Source organism: Ptychodera flava, chromosome 10, assembly GCF_041260155.1.
Source record: "Ptychodera flava strain L36383 chromosome 10, AS_Pfla_20210202, whole genome shotgun sequence".
NCBI classification, from domain to species: Eukaryota; Metazoa; Hemichordata; class Enteropneusta; family Ptychoderidae; genus Ptychodera; species Ptychodera flava.
In genome coordinates, this window is record NC_091937.1 from 31,780,565 (window position 1) to 31,798,166 (window position 17,602).

The following is a 17,602-nucleotide window of genomic DNA, read 5'->3' on the forward strand; positions in this document are numbered from 1 at the left end:
GGGAGGGGAAACAGGCAAAAATATGTGGGGAGCGGGTAAAAATGAAGTTTGAGTGCGGCAGGGTAAGTCGAAAAATTTTCAGTGGGAGGGCAAATTATGAACAGCTAATTAATTACCCTCTTGACTTAAAATTAGTCAGTTCACATTACTTGTCATGTACAATATATCTTATCATAGTAAGGACCCCTTTAAAAGTGCATTGTTCGTTGGCTGCACCTGATATCTCAGACATGCCCTGGTCAATTTCTTTCAAACTTTGCAGTACAAGAATAGTACCCAACCCCATACAGATGCACGTCGATTTGTTTCACAATGCGATCGAATTTGGCCGTGTTAGAGGACTTTTTAGTTTACACCTCCATAGACTCCCATGTATAAGGCAGTTCTCCATAGACTCCCATGTATAAGGCCAAGAAAAATAAAAATTTAGTTTCTCATCGTATTCATATTGCCTAAAGGATGCAGTGACACAGTTTTTAGTCCCCACGGATAAAGTCCAGGGGGCTTATAGATTGGGTCATATCCGTCCGTGAGTCCATCAGTGAGTCCATCGGTTCACGCAATATCTCAGACATTTTGACAAAATATCATGTGACCTTGGTGACCTTTGACCTCAAATATACATTATTGTCCATAACTCAGTAACCACAAGTGCTAAACCTTCATATTTGGTATGATGGGACACCTTATGACGCCACATATTGTACCATTAATTATGCGCATATCTAATTTTGAGCGAGCCAATAGAGCTATAGGTCTGATTTTTGGTATATACGGATAAGTTAACAATATAATTTGTTTGACAAAACGTCACGTGACCTCAATGACCTTTGACCTCAAATATACATATTTGTCCACAACTCAGTAACCACAAGTGCTACATCCTTCATATTTGGTATGATAGGACACCTTATGACACCATATATTGTACCTCATTAATTATGCGCATATCTTATTTTGAGCGAGCAAATAGAGCTAGAGGTCTGATTTTTGGTATATAGGAATAACTTAGCAATACAATTATTATGACAAAATGTGACGTGACCTGAATGACCTTTGACCTCAAATATATATATTTGTCCACAACTCAGTAACCACAAGTGCTACATCCTTCATATTTGGTATGATGGGACACCTTATGACACCACATATTGTACCTCATTAATTATGCGCATATCTAATTTTGAGCGAGCCAATAGAGCTAGAGGTCTGATTTTTGGTATATAGGAATAACTTAGCAATACAATTATTATGACAAAATGTGACGTGACCTGAATGACCTTTGACCTCAAATATATATATTTGTCCACAACTCAGTAACCACAAGTGCTACATCCTTCATATTTGGTATGATGGGACACCTTATGACACCACATATTGTACCTCATTAATTATGCGCATATCTAATTTTGAGCGAGCCAATAGAGCTAGAGGTCTGATTTTTGGTATATAGGAATAACTTAGCAATACAATTATTATGACAAAATGTGACGTGACCTGAATGACCTTTGACCTCAAATATATATATTTGTCCACAACTCAGTAACCACAAGTGCTACATCCTTCATATTTGGTATGATGGGACACCTTATGACACCACATATTGTACCTCATTAATTATGCGCATATCTAATTCTGAGCAAGCCAATAGAGCTGGATGTCCGATTTTTGGTATATAGGGATAACTACAGGGTAGAAATCTAAATATTCCCATCTAAATATTAGACATCTACCATCGAGAACAAAAGAAATTGCAGTAATTTGAATATTTAAGGAGTTTAAGCAATTTCCACTATAAATAAAGAACCCCTGCCTCAAACTCCACAAAAGTTGCTAGACATATTTTGCCGTTGTCATGCCATTGCTTCGTTTAATAACCAGTTAATCAAATGCCTAATTGACAGGAGGAAATTCAAGACCATATTTGAATAGTAGTATATATTGTCCTCAAAATTACTCTATCATGGCCCAAGTACTCATTGCCTTCAGCAATACTGCCTTGTTACTTTTATTATTGCAAGTTCATTTCTAAAATATTATCATAAAGACTTGATCTATTATTCACGTTCTGAAATCGACAGGAAAGTATAGGTATGAGCTTGGCAGAGTGTAGAATTGAATTCCGATGTGAAAGCTTTTGTAGAAATGAGGGTCCCGCTCACCCGCGGTGTGAACGACAACGTGCGAAACCGTCCGGAGATCTATCATATCAATCTGAAGAAACGTCCCTTCGCTTGCCACGTACACGCTCAAATATGTGCCGGGAAACCCATCCACTGCATGTTCCGTGGACACACCGGCCGTGTCAATAGCACCGCTGCCAGATTGTAAGGTGACTTGCTTCCTGTGTGCTGCGTTGACTGGTCCTGAAAATTTAAACATAGAATCGTTGTTCAGGTAGAATGCGCCTCGGCGGACATATATTCGGACTCTCAAACTTTTAGAATTCTTTTCTGGTATACCACTCGTGGGGGTTCATTTTGAAGCCCTTTGAGCAAGAAAAACTTTTACCCTCTTAGTTTTTGAAAATCGAAAATTTTATATCTCTCCACAGAGTTAACACATGGATGGCGGCCATTTTGAATTTCACACATATCGGTAAATTTTGGGTAATTTGTTTTTCTTGTACCAAAATTTGCTCGATGACCCCCGATATTGTTCTTGAATTTGAAACAGAATGATTCAAACATTCCTTGAGGAAAGTTAGAGCAAAAAAAAGTTGACGTCTTTCACTTTCGAGGCGCATACTATCTTGAAGGGCTAGTAGCTGTAACTTGTTTGATGATTTTTACACTACTTTTATTTTTAATGTCAACACCGTTTCTTGTTCTATTTTCCTCAACATGTTGAGATACACAGTATTCAGCTTTTGAACTCGGTCTATTGCATGTGTAAACAGCATTGTTATAATTGACAAGTTATTTCTCTTCCCGACAAGGATTCAAATGTAAAAAATAATGGTGCGTTTTAGATATGCCAACACTGTGCTGGCAAGCTAAATACTGGACGTTTTAATATGCCTTTGGAAGAAGAACAAAAACTTGTAGTTTACATTAAAAAAAACAAAAATAGTGAAAATTATCATAAGTTATAGCTAGTAGCCATTTAATATTACTATCTAAATAAATTGTAAAAACAGTGACCGTATATCGTAGTTGCCATGGCAACTGTTTCCACAATGTATTTCAACAAAATCGTTCTTAAAACAGTTGTTCTTAGTGACTTTTTTCTGATGACGCATCAAATTCTGCTTCGATGTTGCGCCCAACGCACACTGTTGTAGTAACATGTAACATTTGAAATATTCCCACCTGAATTTACAACTGAATTTTACATATTTGCAACTGGTACATCTGCATTTACAGCTGAATCATTACATTTCTAACACGTTGAAACATTCATAACAATAAGATGAGTGCATAAGCATAATCAATCACGTTTACTCTTGGCAAAATAAGTTACCATTTCGATTCCGTTTTGTGACAGATCGACGGGGTGTAACGTAGTTACTTTAAACTCACCAGAGGGAACCAGGTATTTCTCTACATATCTTATCTCGTCCAGGTAAAATTCATTGCTTTTGAGTGCCTTGCGCATCTGTTGACCCACCCGTAGAAAGTGGTTCGAGCTCTTTGTATCACCAGGGGCGGCTTGTCGTTGCCAGAAAAACTTTTCCCCGTCGATGTAAACTTCTAGACCATTGTCCTTTGCGGCCAGTAAAGTAATCTCTGACCAGTTCGGAAATGCGCCCTCAATGCTGACTCTTTTCACTGAACGAGTTTTAGAATTGTATGCATTGGACATGCATGTAGCCATGGAAACCTCATAGTGGCTCCACACATATTCAAACGAGATGCCAGCGCAGTTGCGTTCGTTTGAAAGCGCCAGGATAGTTTGATCTCGATCCATTCTGTCGGCTTTGAACCAGAAAGACAGAGTAAACACGTGATTGGTGCATGCGTTTATGTCCTCCAGGCAGCTTTCCAGCAGGACGCCAAGGTCTATCCAATCACCGTCGCTGACACTTGCCACTATGGCATGGTTAATGCTCACAAACTCTACGTCTCCATGTGTGACAGTTTGTGTCTTCAGGTCTGTAGGGGTCGGCACTTCCTCGTCTAAAGGCCAGTACAGGTCCGTGAACTCTAGAGAACCACAGGAATGAACAGAACAGAACAACACTCTTGGATTCAATAACATTAAAGCCCCATTGGCTATCTTTTTGCACGTTTTACGATAATATGTACAACTTGTGTAAAAATGCTTATCAAAGTGTCACCATAGGACACTTTTCAAACATCGGCGACGATCGTACAAGTCAGATTTTTTTATAATGAAATAATTTTCGAGTTTCAACTCAAATATGGCCGTCGCAAATGTACACGTTTAGCCCCTGAAATTAATCGACCAAAATAGTGACATTTTCAAGGACAATATCACAATGGCTTAATAACGGGAATCCAAAACATATCTCCGAAGATTGCATTGTATTTTTTTTGTAATTAAAATGCAAAAAGATACAGTCTCACGCACTGAAAAGAATGATACTAGCTTAATAGCTAAGGTCAAGTTGTCGACGGAATGATTCACACATGCGCAATCCGAGTCTCGTTGTCGTCCTGTAAGCGTGGCTTGTCAGGAGTACGGATATTGTTAACCATTGCTCGTTTGTCTGGTATACAAAGCTATATAAAAAGCTATAACAAACACTTACCAGGTGTACTAGAACATCTGGCCCCGGCTACATAATCAGAATCCTCCACATATGTAAATTTGTGGTAGCAATGGAATAAACTGTCTTCCGTTCCAAAACAGTCAACATCGGATAAGAACTTCGCTGGGAAGTAACTGATGGTGTAGATAGGAGCCACGCTCATGGCGTAACCTGTAGAAAAAAACATATTTTCTAATTTATTACATCCTCGATGTGAGTGCAAATCAGTGCATTGATTTGAACAGGAACATCCGGGGAGTTTGCGTGCCGGTGAACGATGTACTGACCGGTTTCCATGGTTACCCGGTCCGGTCGTAAACCCTTCAACGTTTTCGACGTCAAAGTGGACGCTTAACGTTAGATGTAAAATATCCATGCGCGCACTGCTATTTTGACTTCCCTTAAAATTTGTTCGATGCTGGTCGATGATATATATTGTTGCCCGCCCAAGGGATGGTGCTCATGACGGTAATATTGATGATGACGAGGAAGTGCCGACCCCTAAAAATCTGGTGAATTTAGTACCAGAAATTCAATTCAAAATGGCCGCCATGCTTGTGTTAACTGGCGAAAAATTGAATGTTCGTTTTTTTTCACAAAAACAAGATGGCGAAAATGTGATATAGTACTCCACGAGGTTCAAAATAAGGCCATACAAGCGCCAAGATACTTCTTTCCTTAAGATGTGAGATTTGGTATGTTCTTGGGGATGGTCAGAGCATGAATGCTTTCCCTCATTCGACCTAGTTTTTACTTATTAGTCAGGTCAACAATGTTTGCAGAAGAAAAACTTTTATAACCTTTTTTCAACGATGCTTGTTTCGCATAATTTTTCCAATTTAGCCGCCGCTTGTAAAATCTGATGGTTCACCTTTTTAAAGAAAGTTTGATGTACGCATAGACCATCAATAAAAAGGTAACACAGAATTTAAAGCTTATTTTTCTACAGGTACAAATCGAACAACCGTTCAAAGAAACAAACAAAGTAGAAGATGCATCGGTGTCATGGGTTCACCTACTGTAAGTGACAAAATAAACATTATTTAAATTAATTTTTTTACAAATTCGCATGAATATTTAGACACATTAAAAACATTTAATTATTTTAATCTCGTCAAACTTAATATTTCAACAGTTTACATATTTCAGTGAAACAAAGTCCAGTCATATTATGAGAAATTCTTTCAAATTCTTCAAATTCGGTACCCAAATATATCATTAATAAGTAAAACATAAAATATGGAATTTTTCAGTCTCGCTAATCTTCGCAGAAAATTGTTATACTAACAAGTAAGAGTTCAGTGAAAGTATCAAAGGAACAATAAAGACAAATTAAAATTTTGAAGATAGGCTACTTCCTTTCATGACACTCTATTAGTGTTTTCTTCTTTTCGACAAAGCATCCTTTTAAACCTAGGACACATAAAACAGTTGGGCCGAGAATTAGTAGACGGCTGCTAATAAGCTTTCAATGATTAATTAATGAACTTGCTTACCGACTTCCCTGCACATGACGTCAGCATCATTGATGTCCCAGTTTTCGTAGGACATGTACTGAGCGTCGCCGCCTAGTCGATAGACGATCGTATAGCCCATTCCATCAGGTAACATGGTCATACCAAATGGCGCTGCGAGAGATCAGTGGATTACTTGTCTACATGCAAATAATGCTGGACATGCGCACTATGAAGGTAGAAAGGTCATCTCTCATCAAATAGCTTGTAAGCAAATGTCCCATCCTCAATGGTAAAAACAATATCAAGAAATACAACATGCACACCGTTGTTCTCACATTTTAAATGAGAGATTTCGGGTAAAAGTGAGATCTCACAAAACTCAACGCCATCGTTTAAACAACACTTGTTATCTATGGACCCGCAATAACCATAAAATTTGCATATGGCACAACTCTCTGTACGTAAGTTACAAAGCTTGTTACAATCGGGAATTACATGACAAGTTATGTTTTTCTCATCGATCGTATCGTCGAGTTAATTTTCGCTCTTGACTTCCTATATAAATAAACTGGTATAATCATGTAAGTATGTGAATGATGCCAGGACATTTTTGCGTGGACGAACTTCCCATAGCACAAGAATGAAAGCGTCATCGTCAAGGTATGAATCCGTTGTGAAGACTTACCACTACAGTCGACATACACAGCAAGCGTGGATTCTCGTTCATCGTAAAAAGTACTCCAAGGGCAGTCAAATAGACTCCACTCGTTCCCGAAGCATGCTATTCTGTACATGGTTGACAATCGTGAAGGCACGCTGTGAGTCTTTGTCGTTTCTATCAGTTGTGGAAAACCTGGGCGGAATGATAAAATCACCATTAACATGGTGCGGAAGATGCAAGCACTGTCAGAAGAGAGGACAACCTGAAAATTGTATACGCGAGGCTGGTTTCATTGTCCCCATTTGTTCATCAACAAGTAAGAACTTTCTTCATACGTATATAATGACACCGGTGTTTTAACAGTCCAAATTTTACCGTTTGGTGAATCTGCCCGCCAAGTTACTAAATACCGAGAGAATATTAACAACATAACATTTTTCTGCGCAGACTTTACAGTCTTAAAGCATTGTCACTGGCGCAATCATACCAAAGTTGAGTTAACCAATGTACAGTGCGTTTCACCTAGGTACCGCAACTCACCGTACGAGACGGACACTATCCACGTACAAAACACACGACTAGCTTGGGTATCACGGACACATTTCAAAGCCACCGACTCGTCGATTTATAACAGTAAACCAGCATGGGGCAGCCGCTCTGTCTAGACTGAGAGATACACTTGATCTACAATGTGTGACTTTTTAGTTTGTTTCTGTTGAGAATACTTCACTTCTTGAACTCTTAGCTGAAATTGTAAAATAAACAGTTACATTGTAGATCAAGTCTAGTTAACTGTTTATCTCTCAGTCTCGACAGTGGCTGCCCTATGCTGGTTTACTGTAATTAATCGACGAGTCGGTGGCTTTGAAATGTGTCTGTGATACCCAAGCTAGTCGTGTGTTTTGTACGTGGATTGTGTCTGTCTCACACGCTGAGTTGCGGTACCTAGGTAAAACGCACTGTATCTCATTATTGTTCACACTCGTTAGTGATACAACGGGAGTGTGCATCATGCATGCATCCATGCATCCGCTTGCCCGTCTATAGAGTGGTGTCAACTTTGTTCAATGTAGGTGATGCATCCAGATTCCTTTATCCTTTCATGGTCCATATGGTTCACTTATAAAGTGACCGGAAACTGGAGCAGTTTCTAGGGGTTACCACGTATTACGCGGCCGATAAACAGAGGAACCTAGCGTGAAGCTGGTACATTGCAGTGAAAAACAATTACAGCTTATCGTATTCAATGAACCTATAGTCATCGTATAACATTACCAAGTTCCCTGCATGCAACTTGAGCATCCCATTGATCCCAAAACAGATCTGAAATCGGGAACCAGGTGTCATCTCTGTAAGCTTCGATGAAACCTTCATAAGGACGTGTCCCTCCAACAAGCCTCACAAACGCTGCAAAACAATTTAGAACCCGTAGTTGGGTATTAGCGGACGTCGCCATGGTGTTTACGTGATATTAGGCGAAAAACGTAGATTTATATATGGTCTGTAGTCATCACGCGCATCAATGTTCGTCATGTCTCCCCGCCCCCGTTTCAATGTTCCAAAAGTATATAGTCAGTGGTTTTCCATAACAAACAGCTAACACGTAATTGACATTAATATTAATAGAATAAACTGCAACGTACTTTGAAAATTACCAACAATGAACACTATATTAGAACACTATATTTATAAAAAAAATTATGAAAATATTATGAGAAAAACGTACGTTGACATATTATGAACGCTGCCCCCTCTTCATTGCAGCCAATCTTCCCGTGAGGACAATCTAGGATGGACATTCCAGTACCGCTGCATCCAGACTCTGACATCCAGAGTCCCACTGTTAATTTACGATCGTAGATGATGGACGAGACTCCAAGAAAACCTGTCATAACAGAAACATACTAGGGTTGAACTCCTCCAAAACCAGACTCCCTGAAAAGTTGTGACGCCCCCATGATATGTTCCATATATATATATATATATATATAATATATATATATATATATATTATATATATATAATATATATATATATATATATATATATTATATATATATATAAATATGTCTGTGATATCTGCACTTACCAGACTCTGTATCGCTCTGTACTGTAAATGAGGGAGAACAGTTGTTGACTTACGTGGCCAGCCATAATCATAAGGGATTCACCAAATGCCAACATATTGACATGTGGAACTTTTCAAAACGCGTAATGTTTGCTTCTGTTGGTGAAACTAAATTTGTGTTTGTATCGTCGTACCAAGTGCATGGCATATTTCTGCTCCATCTTCAAGATCAACTTCACTGGCACACAGCATTCCCCAGTAGCCTTCATGGTAAACTTCGACGATTCCGGTGCGATCTTGGTAAGGGGGTAAGCCGTTGGACAACCTTACCCGCACTGGAGGAGTCAAACAGGAATGCATATGATCAAAATGAACGGATCATTATGTTTTACGATGGTTTCATCAAGTGTAGTGTAGTGTAGTGTAGTGTAGTGTAGTGTAGTGTAGTGTAGTGTAGTGTAGTGTAGTGTAGTGTAGTGTAGTGCAGTGCAGTGCAGAGTAGTGTAGGGTAGTGTAGTGTAGTGTAGTGTAGTGTAGTACAGAGTAGTGCAGAGTAGTGCAGAGTAGTGTAGGGTACTGCAGTAATGTGCAGTGTAGTGTAGTGTAGTGTAGTGTAGTGTAGTGTAGTGCAGTGCAGTGCAGTGCAGTGCAGTGCAGTGCAGTGCAGTGCAGTGCAGTGTAGTGTAGTGTAGTGTAGTGTAGTGTAGTGTAGTGTAGTGTAGTGTAGTGTAGTGCAGTGCAGTGCAGTGCAGTGTAGTGTGGGTTAGTGTAGTGTAGTGGAGTGCAGTGTAGTGGAGTGCAGTGTAGTGTAGTGTAGTGTAGTGTAGTGTAGTGTAGTGTAGTGTAGTGTAGTGTAGTGCAGTGTAGTGTAGTGTAGCATAGTGAAATGTGGCTATTATTCTCGCTAATGGCTAGAAATACAGCAGACTAATACAAGTGTTGCATGTTGGTGAGGTAACGGAAAACTTTAACACAAAATATATTAACTTTGGGCATGGGTGATTGTGAGAAGTTAAAAAAAATTGTAAAATCTTTATGAAGTTGTGAGGGCAACTACCATTGAAAAATATACATGTTAACGCACTTGGCTTTCTTGGGCGATCTGCTATGTTTTACAATACTTTGCAACCATTTTGGTTGACAAGACACAGCATTGATTAATACCATTTATCAGATTCAATAGGGAGTTTTAATGATGTTAGTATTTACTCTCAAAAGTTGAAAAGTTATTGTTTGTGTGTGTTTCAGCACAAATGATCTAAATGCATTTAACCCTTTGAGCGCTGTAATTTTTCCCGCCAAAAAATTTGATGCAACATTTTACCGATTTTATGAATGTTTATGTACTTTTTTCATAATTTTGGACCAAATGGACATTATATTTCATTGGCTACAGATTCTTATCAAAATTTAAACAAAAAATTAGGAAAACATTGACTGATGTACATTTGATAAAGGTGACAAAATTTTACTTTGGCGCTCAAAGTGTTAAACAGGAAAATCGTTAGAGTAGTGACTTTTTCAGCGACCCTATCACGTGTTTCAGTACCATGTACAATTATGATCGCACAGTACCTGGTGACAACAAAGTCTGAAAAGGATCAATAAAAACTTCAACGTAGCATGTTATTTTAACAACTTTTACCAGTCTCTTCGGTCTGAAAAGTGACTTGGCTGAGTTCAGTTATTTAAATCAGTTTCCCATCTCTTGAGCAAAGCTTGTTAGAAACATTCCCCCTTACAGTTCTCTGTCTGTTCACACACACATATTACTACTGTCATTTCTGCATCGTTGTGGTGATTTTGCCTTGAGATTCGACCCAGTGAAGACATCTTCAAAATCCATTGTTGGCCAATCAGCGACAAGTTTACATATGTGATCGATCCAGCCATACTATCGTTGATTTTTGAATGCCATATTTGAGCTAAACAAGGGTGCGACGTTATATACAGATGTACAGCATTTTGCAGGCGAACGGGCTTGTGTTTTCATTAATACTGTTGTTGACGAGAACAATTTATGTTTCTTCTGATACATGAATGAGTGTGATAAAATTAACATAAATGAATCATAATATCGTATACTAAAACCTGGACTGTGGTAAATGATAAACATTTCAGTTTTCTGAAGGAGAATTTAGTTGAGTCTGTTCAGTTCTGATGGTATTCAAACGCATATGTACACTAGTCTTGTGTTCTGATATAATATACGGATAGTTTTCAATCGGGTTCGAACCCACAACATACGGCATCAGTCGCCTAGCAGAGAGGCAGCAGACAGAACCGCACAGCTAAATCTCCACTCTCACAAATAGTGGTTCAATAGCCGGCTAAGTTGTTACACTTTTCTGACTGCTATCGCTCCACACGTTGTAGAGTTCGTGAAGAACTCACGCACATACGCTCACTATCACACATCGCACACACATCGAAGGAAGCAATGAATACAACGCTATAACTGGGCGAAAGAGTAGTCTCGGGGACAATTCTGTCCACCAGCAGAACTATCAGCCCAGGGTAGACAATAACATGCTCTGAAGGAAATAAACTATTCACCCGACATCGTTTTTCACAACTACAAAAATTAAGAATTGAGAAACCAAAAATTGGCAAGATAAAGAAAACCGACCTCGATACTCTGCTTTTGAAAAGCATGCATTCGGAACCACACAATTATTATTATCTGGCCTTAGCAAGGCATTGGACGTGAGGGTCTTTTCAGCTCAGCACTTCATAAAAACGCTTTTAGGGCCACTCTATAAACCCTCTCTGTCGTGCCAATATCCTGGACCTAGCGAAGAATCTTTTTATATACTGACAGACATACCCTCGCATTCCACAGTGGCATCAGCGCCTTCCCATGATGAAGAATACGGACAGTCCAACAAGGTAGGGAGGCTATCGTCAGGACACAGAAGATCGTTCATCAACACCGGCATGTCGTCGATTAATGTCAACATTATTGGGGTTCCATCCTCGTCAGGATAGCCTGCAATTACAGTAGCGATATTAAATCACATCTGCTCGAGTAAAGTCCATCGCTTTCCAATACAATTACTTTCTTACCGTTTTATTCCCACATTTATTTTTCAGTTAGGAATTTCATAAACATCCTCATTGGTGTATTTTGGCCGTAGTAACTGCACTTCAGGTAGAACACAGACAGATATTTGGACTCTCAAAATTCTACGATTCTTTCTGGTCTATCACTTGTTTAGGGTGGGGCTCATTTTAAAACTCTTGTAGAAAGAAAAGTTTTCACAATCCTACTTTTTTCAAAAATCCAAAATTTAGTTTTCTAGCATATAGTTAAGGCAAAGATAGCGGCCATTTTGAATTTCAAATATCGCGAATGCTGAGGAATTCGTTTCTTTAATTCCAAACTTTGCTCGGTGACTCTTGATTTTTATTGTTAATTCAGTAAGAGAATGATTGAAAGATTTATTTAAGAAATTTTGAGCAAAAGTTTAAGTCTTTCACTATGAAAATGAGAACAGTGTACCCTGTGGCGGGAGACTGTTGACCCTCCTTCGTCAGATTGACTGCGCAAAGGTCTAGGACAAAGTTCTCGTAGCCGGGCACTTACCTAGTTCTCGACACAATATCCTGGTCTCAGTACTTCCCCAAAACTCATTGAAGACTCTTCCCCATTGACCATTTAAGTATACTTGAACTCTTCCTTTGTTTGGTAGATCTCCAACTATGCGAAACGGAGCTGCAAGAGTAAATAACGCATATTAATAGGTTGGTATTAAAACCTCATAAGCTACATCTTTTTGTATTTCTTTTATAAGTTGGTTTGCAATCAAATGCAACTTATGTAAATAATGCTTACCGAAGTGTGACCACGAAACGTTTTTCAAACATTGGCGACGAACACAACTTATTGGGATTTCCAGATTTTTAAATACTTGTCTCGTTCGCTGTTTTATATGGATTCATTCTGAAGCCAATGGAAGCGAATGAACTTTCACCGTAATACAACTAAAATATTGTTTCCTTGCTCTGGAATCATATTCCAGAATTCTGGAATCATACATGAAGATCACTGCATCAAACGCAGAGTGAAAGAGGCCACCGAAATCAAAGCACAAGGCCAGCCCTCAATAGGGATGGGGGGATGGAAATACCAGCAGTTTACAACGCCCTCCTGCGGTCAGTCGCCTGGTTACGTGTCATACCATTCACAATGACAAAAGGCTAACGAAGGCGGAGTGATTCATTCGAAATATTCTACCGTAAGCATTTCGCTCTGAGTTTCACCACCATGTTTTTGGTGATAATGGTCGACTAATTATTCTTCCATAAGTTAACCTAAGGTTAGCGGCCACTTTGAACTTCAAATATCGCTAAATGAAAGGTGACTTGTTTCTCTGATTCTGACCTTTGCTCAGTGACCCTCCCCACCACGATCTTTAGTCTACGTTATGAAAGTGAACAGTATGGATGAGTACAAGTTTAAAAGTTAGTCACGTGGAGCGAACTACCAAAATAGTATTAAATATAGGTACGGCGAATCGCGGTTTGTATTTTGACGGCCCTAATTCATTTCGCTAGTTGAGCTAACTGCAAATCAGTAAAACGGGTAAACAATCTCGTGATACTCGCTATTATTTTGGTTATTTAAAATTTTTTATGCTAAACTGCTAAAGGCTTACAAACCGGCCACTTTTGCAGTGTTGAAAGCTATGAATTCATTCAGGAACAAGCTTAACGCCATTTAAAATCAGTAAGAAAACCAGAGGATTAAATTTTGGACCACCCCTTTGAAGACATAATGGTTCATCCCTAACTGTGTCTATCTCATGATACGTGTGTATAACGGTTTTATGTGAGACCCGCCTGTATTATGTGAGACCCGCCTGTATTGATCTTCACGTCGAAGTGCAGGTATATCATCAGGGCTGCAAGATATCATTTTATGATGGTCAAGGCGTCAACAAATTTACCGACACGTCTTACCTCCCACTGTAACAGTAAAATTACATGTTGCAGCATTTCCGGAAGGATCGACGGCCTCGTACGAAACAACCGTTTTGCCCCGGTAGAAATCACTTCCGGGGTCATGGCTACTGGTCACAGTCACATCTCCACCACCATCACTGATAGCCGGAGTTGCCCATGTCACGTTGACGGTTTCCCTCAGGATGTGAACGCCCGCTGTGATGTCCTCGGGGCAGGCGATTACAGGAGGTACGTTGTCTGTTAAGGATGAAAAATAGATAGGTGTAAAGAAGGCAACGTTAACAGACATTACGCTGAAAGGCGATGGTGTATGGTGGATTAGGACCCTCAAGATTTTACCATACCTATCCCCGCCTCCTTCCACATTGTTAAAATAAAATAAGTTTCGAGTGAGCAACACTTGCTGTCACAATGTAGGTTATAAGCACTTGTTGAGAAAAATCACAATGTCATCCTACGGCTGAGACCTTCAAGTTGTCCACTGTTCTCTTTCTGTTTTTAATGAATTTTGTGGACAGGTTAGCTATGGGTCCATAGCTGTCGTGTTTTCAGACGGGATCCCTGCCTTTTACGGGCTGGTTTTGAATTTACGATTTTAACCCCGCCACCACAACTTCGGCTCGAAGTTGTACGGCTCCGCGAAAAACACTCTATACGATGACGTCAAACACAGAAAAATACCATTGGATTATATATATATATATATATATATATATATATATATATATATATATATATATATATATATATATATATATATATATATATATATATATATATATATATATATATATATATATATATATATATATATATATATATATATTTAAACATTCATTCATTCTGTGTTTTAATTTCATGTCAGTTGTAAGATAGGAACTTAAAAGTGTCAATTCTAAAGTTTCAATATAGTATTTTGAATGAGCTGTGAATGTATTCCACACTTTTTATGTGTAACCAGATGTCCAGAACTGTTATAAGAAAAATGTGATTGTGAAATTTTAGTGCATGTTGCTTTCTAATACTGAATTCTCATAGAGAAAACAGAAAAGTATCAGGAACTTGTCATGCTTTTCATATGAACTGAAGATTTCATAATGATTAGTACACTTGGCAAAACAGACTTTCAATTTACAGACATCAAGATATTTCTGACATATATCTCTGATATATTTAAGTACTGCGCCCGAAGGGGTGTTGAAAAATATTAAACATCCAGATATCTCTGATATATATATATATATATATATATATATATATATATATATATATATATATATATATATATATATATATATAATATGAAAGTCATGCGGCTGAAGGGCATGCTGAAAAATATGTTTGATATTTTAAAGTAATGCGCCCGAAGGGCGCGCTGAAAAATGTTAAACATACAGATATCTCTGATATATATATGTCTGTATATTAAAGTTTCGGGCTTGGAGGGGGCTCTGAAAAATATGTCTTATTATTATTAAAGTTATGCGCCCAAAGGGCGCATTGAAAAATGCAACTGAATGATGAATTTGTGGCTCCCCAAATGTATTTGGCCAAAGAACCATTGTGTATTTGACACAGTCTTCAGTTTGCGCCCGAAGGGCGCCCTGAAAAAAAAAAAGTGTTCCAGAAAGTAACTTTTGATGGATTTTTTCTTTCACCTTAGTGAGCCATCTTTTTTTCCCTAAGCCCCTCTGGCTGAATTGTTTTTCATTGACATTCGCTGGGAATATTTTTTTTTTTAAATCTTCCAGACCCCCCCCCCGGATATCAAATGGTCCACCCCTTAGTCCCTTAATTCTCACTTGCATATCATTCCACATTAAAACATAAAGTTTGCCGACACATTTCGATTAAAGCTTATTGAAACCTTGGCCCTTACGATATTTTGATAGAATTCGGTGTCAGCAAAACACATTTCTCGTGATAAGAACTATTCGGCAATCAACATGACTGCAAAAGGTTGGTCAAGTATGCCCCGAAAGGACTTTTTTCTTCTTTAAAGTTCTACATCATCCAAACAGTGTTATAGCTCTGTAAGTCGTAACTTTTGAAGCCTGTCTCTTTTCTGCCTGTAATATAGAGTTTCCAGTTCCGCAACAAACAAAAAAAATCACCGCATATTTTCCACAAGGTCTAGCTGCCGGAAGGCTGATATTTTAATGTACACATACTTTAAGGAGATGAATGTGAAAAAGTATTTCTTTTGTAGGGGTGGTGAATGAAGAGCTTTTACTCAAAAGTGCATGTATTATCTCTGCGAAGAAATGGCATTTCAAGAGATATATACCAGCTACAGAATATGAGTATTCAAAACCAACGTGTCACTTTTCTGTAAATGCCTTGATTTGATAGTTGATGTTGCGTGGGGAGAAACTGAGATTTGATTTAGATTAAAAGTGAATTGAAGAGCAGAACAAATGTCAGGTGTGGGAAAATAACTAGTTACACCAAAATTATTATAATAATACTATTTGTAGGACACCACAAGTGTTCTCAAGACTGTTAAACTGGGCCATTCGCATTTGAATCTAACATATGCCAAAGATTGCCTCAGTCAATGTGTTTTGAATGATTCAAGTTGCGGAGGTTATGACGTGCGGATCGGAAAATTTTCGATATATTTACAACTATGGTGCATACGCAATGTAGCATCTAAAACGACAAAAAATCAAAACGGCGCACCTACTACGGTCACAGTAAAGTCGCACGTGGCAACGTTGCCGTCTGAATCTCGGGCCTCGTAGGATACGACCGTATCGCCGAGTTCAAGGTGACTGGGCCGGTCATGACTGCACGTCAAAGTGACACTTCCAGACGAGTCACTCGGGAGCGGAATTGGCCAAAAAGTGGTTGCTGTCGTCTCTCCCGGATCCAACGAGATTGCCATGTCGATCGGACAGCGAAGAACCGGTGGTGTGGAATCTGTGAAAAGCGATGATTAAAGTGGCACTCCCACTTGGTTACATTTGTAAAACACATTTTTCTAATGCCAACGATCGTATTGACGTGGCGACTGCGCGTGGATCGCGAGATATCGATAAAAACATGTCCTCAAAAGAGTAAAAGTTTGAATTCTGGTTGCCCATCTAAATTCAGCTTCCGAACATCGAACGTTCGGCACTGGGGTCATTGTCAACTAAGCTAGGGAGTATGAGTTTACGCTGACGCTGCTGTACGCCATATAGTACCAGCCGCGTCGGTGATCGATCATGCCCCGTGGGAGAAAGCGAGGTTTTACATGACTCGGCTTAAAACGAAAAAAGAAAGTTTGCTGATTCCACCAGAATTCGCATGGGTGACTAGTATGGCCGCTGCATCGATGCATCGATGGCCTGTGTGACTCAATTCTGGTCGCACACAGATTACCCTTTATACAGGAAAGTTGTCTAAATATTTAGAGTACATTTGACTTGAAAAAAACCAACATTTCATCATGGAAACACCCTGGATAATTGCGGTCGGCACACCTAAGTATAACACATCTTTGCCTTGCTAAGAGCGCACTGCATGGATAGCTGACTCGAATCGACAATGCAATACAATACAGTGGCAATGGACATTGACAGGATTTCAACATTTTGAAACTGAATATGGCAAAAACTACCTTGACGTGGTAGGAGATGATATCAGTGATATAAATCTGAACTGTACATTTTCTTGCATATTCAAATTGGAAACATTTTTACGAAACGGAACTTAGTTTCGGTCGATAGGATGTCTCAGCTACTGGCAGACGA

At 39.0% G+C, this 17,602-nt stretch overlaps 1 protein-coding gene across 1 annotated transcript in view; it reads right to left on the reverse strand.

Annotated features, from left to right (window-relative positions):
- The window catches only part of LOC139142530 (polycystin family receptor for egg jelly-like), a 56,510-nt gene extending 39,728 nt beyond the window's left edge, over nucleotides 1-16,782 (reverse strand). The window contains exons 1-12 of the mRNA XM_070712486.1: nucleotides 16,548-16,782; nucleotides 13,863-14,102; nucleotides 12,487-12,615; nucleotides 11,728-11,889; nucleotides 9,095-9,235; nucleotides 8,559-8,717; nucleotides 8,108-8,239; nucleotides 6,857-7,024; nucleotides 6,211-6,342; nucleotides 4,715-4,885; nucleotides 3,522-4,145; nucleotides 2,163-2,366 (exon numbers count right to left, since the gene is read on the reverse strand). Of these exons, the coding sequence (XP_070568587.1) occupies nucleotides 2,163-2,366; nucleotides 3,522-4,145; nucleotides 4,715-4,885; nucleotides 6,211-6,342; nucleotides 6,857-7,024; nucleotides 8,108-8,239; nucleotides 8,559-8,717; nucleotides 9,095-9,235; nucleotides 11,728-11,889; nucleotides 12,487-12,615; nucleotides 13,863-14,102; nucleotides 16,548-16,752 (2,467 nt within the window). The 5' untranslated portion in view covers nucleotides 16,753-16,782. The remainder of the gene's footprint in view (nucleotides 1-2,162; nucleotides 2,367-3,521; nucleotides 4,146-4,714; nucleotides 4,886-6,210; nucleotides 6,343-6,856; nucleotides 7,025-8,107; nucleotides 8,240-8,558; nucleotides 8,718-9,094; nucleotides 9,236-11,727; nucleotides 11,890-12,486; nucleotides 12,616-13,862; nucleotides 14,103-16,547) is intronic.
- Between the last annotated feature and the right edge of the window lie 820 nt (nucleotides 16,783-17,602).